This window comes from Triplophysa dalaica, chromosome 4 (assembly GCF_015846415.1).
Source record: "Triplophysa dalaica isolate WHDGS20190420 chromosome 4, ASM1584641v1, whole genome shotgun sequence".
Taxonomy (NCBI): Eukaryota; Metazoa; Chordata; class Actinopteri; order Cypriniformes; family Nemacheilidae; genus Triplophysa; species Triplophysa dalaica.
In genome coordinates, this window is record NC_079545.1 from 3,526,639 (window position 1) to 3,533,940 (window position 7,302).

At 37.9% G+C, this 7,302-nt stretch overlaps 1 protein-coding gene across 1 annotated transcript; it reads right to left on the reverse strand.

The window, feature by feature from the left end:
* Positions 1–2,308: 2,308 nt before the first annotated feature.
* Positions 2,309–2,641, reverse strand: nrarpb (NOTCH regulated ankyrin repeat protein b). Its single transcript, XM_056746196.1, has one exon. The coding sequence runs from the start codon at positions 2,639–2,641 to the stop codon at positions 2,309–2,311; it is 333 nt and encodes a 110-aa protein (XP_056602174.1).
* Between the last annotated feature and the right edge of the window lie 4,661 nt (positions 2,642–7,302).

Consider the following 7,302-nt stretch of genomic DNA (forward strand, 5'->3'; position numbering starts at 1 on the left):
ATGTATGTTATTAACTCTGATGAATGTTATTGCTTTAACTTTACGACAGGTGTGACAAATGTGTGTGTGTATAGGTGAACTGCTTATCCTAACAGCAGATTATGTTTCATCTCATTTCATCCAAACTATTGTTTACCAGAAGGTAACAGCTGGCACATGTAACATTTGCTTTAGGCATGTGAAACTTTTTTTTTAATTATAAAACATATTTTCGAGATTCTCCCAATTAATTTATCACAATCACTTGTATTTCTTGGAACTATTGAGCAACCCATACCTGAGGCATATTAGGCAGACTGACTCCGGGAACAAAAACAATCCATAAGAATCTTCATTCCATGACAGAGCCGTGTGCAAGTCTCTGCATCACACCAGCATATTTCAAACCACAGAATTTAATATCTAAAATGCCTTTGTACAAATACAGCAAGCAATATCTTTGCATGTGACCACTTACATCCTTTCAAACATAAACAGCTAAACAAATATAAAAACATGACAAAATAACAGTTCACGAAAAACATTACGAGAGGCCTCGTTTCCAAACATAATATTCCAAAAATAACATTTTAAAAATTGGTCCAAAACAAAATATCATCACAGTCATTTGACTTTTATCTCAATCAAAGAAGTAACTTTTACTTTCATGTCATAAATGTTATGGCATTATCAAGTAAAGACTTGTGCATTGTGCAACATCTGGTTACACTGGTTTTTACCATGTAGCAACCCCCTTAAAAAGAGGAGGATGGGACTTCAGATAAGAAGTGCTCCAAGATTTCTGTCTGGACACTTAACTTGGATGTTCTCCCATCGTGTCGACAGGACACGCATAACACTGCCCTTAACACAGTTGATATGCATGTGTTTGAGAGCCATTCAAGGAGAGTGTTTTACAAAATTAAACATACAGTAATTCAGTTCGCAGGCATATAAATGCCTTCATAAAGAATGAGTGAACACCACCCCGGAGCTTTCATACATTAAGAATCGTTTTTCCATTTAGAAAAATAGTATCTTTAAAAGTTGGCATGACACCAACAAGTCATAAAACAGCCATCAGTGCAATATTTAAAACATTCTCAAGTATAAGTGATGCATATTTCCATACTGGCTTTAAAACGTTCCCAAAGTCGCGACGTTTTCAAACCTTACCACGTCATGCCTGAGTTGGCGCTGGTTCTGAGGTGAAAGGGCCTGTATGGGACAGCTCACCCACAAATGAAAACTTCTAAACCCCTTGATGTCATTCCATACCTGTATGACTTATTTCGATATTTTATATGAAGATATTTTGAAGAATGTTGGAGACCAAACAACATCGGACCCCATTGTCTAGCCAATGTAAGGACACAAAACCACATTTCTCAAAATATCTGCTTTTGTGTTCATTGGAACATTCCTATACAGGTTTGGAACGGCATGCGGGAAAATAAGTGATATCATTTTTATTTTTTGATGAACTATCCCTTTAAACCACTGTTCTGTGCTCTTAACATCTGAATGACTTAACAGTAAGTTTGAACTTGAAATGTACGGAGTTTGACATTTACTTCTAGAGCTTCTCTAAAATGAAGCTGTGTTAAACATGTGAGAAATTCAATTCGAATGGGAACTCAGCCCAATAACAATACTGACTATGATGGCAAAATCCAGGCCTGTGTGGTAGTGTCTGGGCCAGATAGCGTATAGTCTTGAATATTATAATTTAGAAGATAAGAAATTGTTCATCCTGAATTGTCCACGGTATACTAACCTGCAATGTCATCATATTAAATGCGTTACACTTGAGGTATGTGAGATCAGTCCCCGTTTGGAGGTCACGCAGAGAGATTGTATAATGTTTTTCTACGTCTTGTAGGACATGTCAGTTTTCTCATGGAGATCGAATGTTTAACCTGTCATCTGGGAACATTTTCATCATGCATTATAAAGTTGACAAACCACATTTATGACATTGTACCAACCCTAAATTTCCCTGCTAAACAAAACCATCACAGGAATTCTAATGGATTATTATGGGATCTGGTAATGGTTCTATTGTTGGGATGTTTTCTGGCATTACGTCCAACTGGAATAAGGCCTTTAAGCACACTACATAAAGGAATTTTGTAATGGTTTCGATGTTATTTGTAAATAAATTAGAATTCCATTAGAATTTCTATTGTTTTTTTCAGCAGGGTTGCCTTTTGTTTTAATTCTGTGCCTACAGATTTCCCAAACGCGTTACATCGCACAGCTGCTGTCTTTTCCTTTGGCACGAAGGGGTCAAATGTGATAGGTACAGTGTCATATTCTCTTTGATTGTTCAGATTGCGCTCGAGGAGTATTTCGCCCGCGTCACGAGGTAAAGGACGATGTCCTGGTGTCCACCAAAGGCCGCTATGTGCAGCGCGCTCCATCCGTCTCTGTTGGCCAGGCGGATGTCCGCGCCGAACTTCACGAGCAGCTTCACTAACTCCAAGTTGCCGTCGATCACGGACTGGTGCAGCGCCGTCTGTCCCTCGGGTCCGAACGAGTTCACGTTAAATTCGCAGTTTGTCATGTTTTGCAAGAGGGAATGAAGTTCCTTGGTGTTGCCCTTCCTAAGCGCTTCCTGAAACACTCGCTGACGCGCGGAGCAAGTCATGTCCTGACTCATGATCTCAACAGGTAGAGCCCTTCAGTTCTGCTTTTGAAACAACCGAACCGGCCAGAACTTCCCCCTGAGGTTACAAACCAAAGACCAGCGTCCTAGGTATTCACAAATCCCCCGTTATATGTTCCGACATACGGTGAATTAAAGTTTCGCGTCCTGGAAACTTCAGTGGTCCATACTGCCTATGGTGGTCCAATGCACTGTTCCAAAGAGAAAATGCGTTAACATTCGCCTAAACTTCGCGTGCATGCAAGCGTTACAATCCTCATCTCATGGTTTATTGTGTGTTTTGGGCTTTACCTCTGTGGTTCCCACGAACGGGTGTTGAATGGCCTCTGCGCGCTCTGCGTTCTGACTGCGCGCTCCGGTGTGGCTGATAGACTCGATTCCGCCTTTTGAGACTCGTTTGAATAACAATAGCCCGTCAAAAAGTTGGTCTGGAATGGGTGGAGACTGCGTTCATTTCGTAGGCTGCTTTATAGGACAGCACAAAATTGTGAGTGGTGCTGCGCAATGCAGAAACAAATCTATCAAATAGGAAAATAACTGTTGTGTAAAAGTGAGGGATTTTATTTTTTTTAAACCTGATAAACCCTTAAAATAAAATAAAAGTGGATGGTAGTGGAGTATTTTACCCTACTCAAGTACATTCATGAGTGTTTTTACTAAAAAAAGTACTTAACAATACAATATAACGCATTTATCTTTTTGCTTCACCAAATTCATAAATTCATTTTTTTTACGTTTTTTGGTACTTTAATTTAAATTTTATTTCTTTAGTCAAAATATTTGATCAAAAATACTAACAAAGTCTTTATAACGGTAATAAAAATGTTTCGTAGTGGAGTAAAATATATTAAGCATTATACCATAGTGAAGGAACCTTTTCGGATAGTTCTCTCCACAAAGATCCTATTGTGCATCAGAAAGGTTCTATGGATGTGACAAAAAACCTTTAAGAACGTTTATGTTTGAGAGTTTAGCGACTGCGCAATTTAAAATGAATATAGTATGCATGCTGAAAATCCATTAGTGTGCACTTCATGAACTTTCTCCGTGAAATAAGAAATGGTGCATTATTAAAAGGTGGAGGGAAGGTTCTCATTTTTTTTATTTCACAGATTTTAGATTGTAAACATTTGTTTATCAACAATCCCTTTGGTTAAGCTGTATTAACAAATGAGGAACAACTTGCCGGGGATATCGTCTGACAACAGGGTTCTCATGAAGTGAAACAGTGTCCTTAAGTACCATGAGAACTAGGCTACCGCATGCTGTTTTTCTATCACCCAGCAGCCGCAATTTGGCACAGAGACTTAAGCCCAAACTAGGCCATTTTATACGTTTTAGTGGCATCACACGCAGTTTCTTAATATACGTCAGGCAAGATTTGGGAAATTACATTCATTAATTGATACGACGCGTGTCTCACAAAGAAATATCCGTTTGGTTTTATCTGGGAAAAAGAACAACAACAGTGAAGGTAGAGCATGCAAAAAAATATTTCCTGATGGGATACAACTGGTCAAGCACCGCAAACAAGAGACGTCGTGTCCTTATATTCAGCGCTAAGACCCCGCATGGTTTCAAGCGTCTCGCAGCTCTCGAACCTGACTTAACTTGTCTGTAGGTACTGTGGTTTTGTTGAATGTGTCTTGTACTGTTCTTTGCCGGTTCAATAGACTCTCATTAAAATGCCTTATAAAATCTTTTGGCAGTGTAACAGGATCTCAATGGCTGAGCTGTGATGACGTTTCAATAGGGAGGGTGGGTCATTCAGGATCCAATTTTAAACCACGTGCTCTAGGACCGTGGGAAAGAGACGAGCCTTTCTTCCCAGCATAGGCGTATGCACAGATAGAAAGAGCGACTTGCGAGAAAAGAGAGAGAGAGGAAAGGTAGACATTTCAAAACAGTTGCCTGTGGAAAATCGGCGTGTTATGGGAAGTGATAAAATCAGTTGGCTATTTGTATCTCTTTCCTAACAGAACTGCACATTTGTCAACTCGTTGTTTTAGCTTTTTAAACTTGTCTCGCACATCAGTTTAAAAGTTCTCTCTTTCCCGAAATAAACATGTTATAAAACCACATGTTTGACATTCTTCCTCAAATTTTGCATGCAAATTACATGCGCTTTTAAATGCGAATCACTTGTTAAACGAGGTCTTGTTGTGCGCGGTCATTGTAGTTAAAAGCCCTCACGTAAGGCACTTAAGCACAGGTTGCCCTATTGGGCATTGCCCTCGCAATTAGTGAGCTGAAGATTGGTTTAAACAAAAAGCGCATGCTCAATAGAAAAAGTAATACTTGACCTATTTATTTAGCATGGGAAAAGGTTATTTTCCTGACATTTGTGTGCTGCAGGTCATCTCAACATGTAGGAAGCATTATTAACTCAAATGGTTGTCTTTTTGTGCATTTGTGAAAAAAATTGCAATGCAATTGCAAAAGAATCCATTTTTCTATGCATAAAGTACTTCAAGTCCAGATAAATATGTCATGACATGGTCTGTGTTTGCCTCTTGTATTGTGGACTTTTATGTTACTTCCTGTCTTGTACTATTTTGTAGTCCTTTGTAGTTCTGTTTTCTATTTGTTCTTTGTGATTGTGATCCAGGTGTTTCTTGTCTGCTTGTTATCCTGTGTATATAATCCTTGTGGATCATTTGTCATGTGTCAGTCGCTGTTGCTGGTTTCCTTTGGATTATCTTGTTTCATTTCTGTCTTATTAAAGCTTGTATTGCATGTGGATCCGTTTCCTGCCTGGTTACTCTGATTAGTTGTTAAAAAATAGAACCGTTTGCACAATATTTTTAATTTTAATACGCCTGTTTTAAACTCTTAAACAACTTTATTTATTTGCCTTAAATTTTGAGTTAATGTAAAATCACATTTACAAGCCACTTGAACTAAAACTATATTTAACAGACCTAAAGGGACACCTCGTGTTATCATTTATTCACCATCATTTTGTTCAATACCTGTATTCATCATTCAGTGGTTTCATGTACATACAATAGAATGGTGGACGGTGTTCTTCAAAATATCTTCTTTTGTGTTTTGCATAAGAAAGAAAGGTTTGGAATGACATGATGGTGCATAATTAATTACAGAATTTTGCATAATTTATAGAAATAGATTTAAGTCACTGTAATATAATTTAAATTCAAGTTAGTCTTTGAACCTAAGTAGATTATTCTACCTTGCACACATTTATGTAATTTGTGTAGATACATATAAACCTGTAATGATCCAGATTGACACGGGTGAGCTCACCCGTTGGTTTAAGTGGAAACAGAGCCTGTAAATCAGTTGGTTTTAAGCGTCAGACAGTAGGAATGTACTGTTTGTCTTGGTGTCAATTTGTTCACTGTACTTTGTGCTTGCGTGGCTGGCATTTGTACGGTTTTGTGTAACTTGGTGAGTCTGTACTGGTCTGGGTGTTTGATCTATACCTTTCTGTGGGAACCAAGCTGCTTCCTCCTGACCTTGAACCACAACAGCTGTAGGGCAGGAGCTACACTTGCTCACGATCATGAGTTCAGACATGAGCCATGCTGAGTACAGAGACAGCTAAATACATAGTCGAGAGAAATATAATATAATAAAATATTCAAAAACAATATGCTTATTGATTGTGCATACACATATTTGCAGTTTTCAGTGCATCACCCCAAACACTGTTTGTATAGAACAAATAATGTCTAAAGGCAAACTTTAATGTCACCTCAGTGCAGTCCACCCTCCTCCGAGTGAACGCTTTCCTGTTCCCGTCCAGCTCTCAGGCTCTGTGTTTGTGACGGATATCCCCAGGAAAAGGCAACACTGATCATGATGTCAGAAATTGCACTGTAGTAACCCTCAATACTACAAAATAGTAGCTATGCAAGGTACTTTCTGAAGGTTCAATAAAACAATTATTTTTAATCTGCCCCTCCCTGTTGTATTAAATCCACCAGATTCCTATAGATATTGCTGACACTATAGATCTTGGTTCCAGCTGTTATTCTATAGTGGTAGAAATGGAGAATGATCTCTTTTCCCAAGGATTGTAGAAGATATCTGAATATTAAAAGGAAACTGGCTCCCTCTAGTGACTAAAGAAAGAAATCCCATCCAGTAGCTAAAAGTGATAAAAATAGAAAAAAAAGATGGACAGCCCATTTTGCCCACTACTTTATGGTGTTAATAGGCAACATAAACATTTATTCTGTTGGTATTTTCAATCAGTATTGGTATTTTCACTTTTAATGTCTTTTTTATGCAGTGAGATTTGTTTGTTCTGTTAAAAGAATCATTAAAAAAAACTTTTGTGACATGATGTCCTTGCTACTTGTTTGATATTTTGTAAGCCAATGTAATGTAATTCCTACGTAAATGAAATGTCAAGACCACTCTGTGAATAAATAAACAATCAATAGCCTAATCATTCGTCTGTTTACTTTCCATCTGTTTCTGCTAAAGCATTTCATTATAAACTGACGTGTCGTGTCGTATCATTTTGCATAGATACATTTTCAAAAAGATAAAACTTTGTTTATTTTGACTTCAGTAAGTGCAAAGTCGTTCTTCCTTATGATTTTACAGACAATATCTGCTATTGATGTATTCATCACTTATCTGGTATTTTGTTGAGGGGAGTGTTTTGACATTTTGTGGACCCA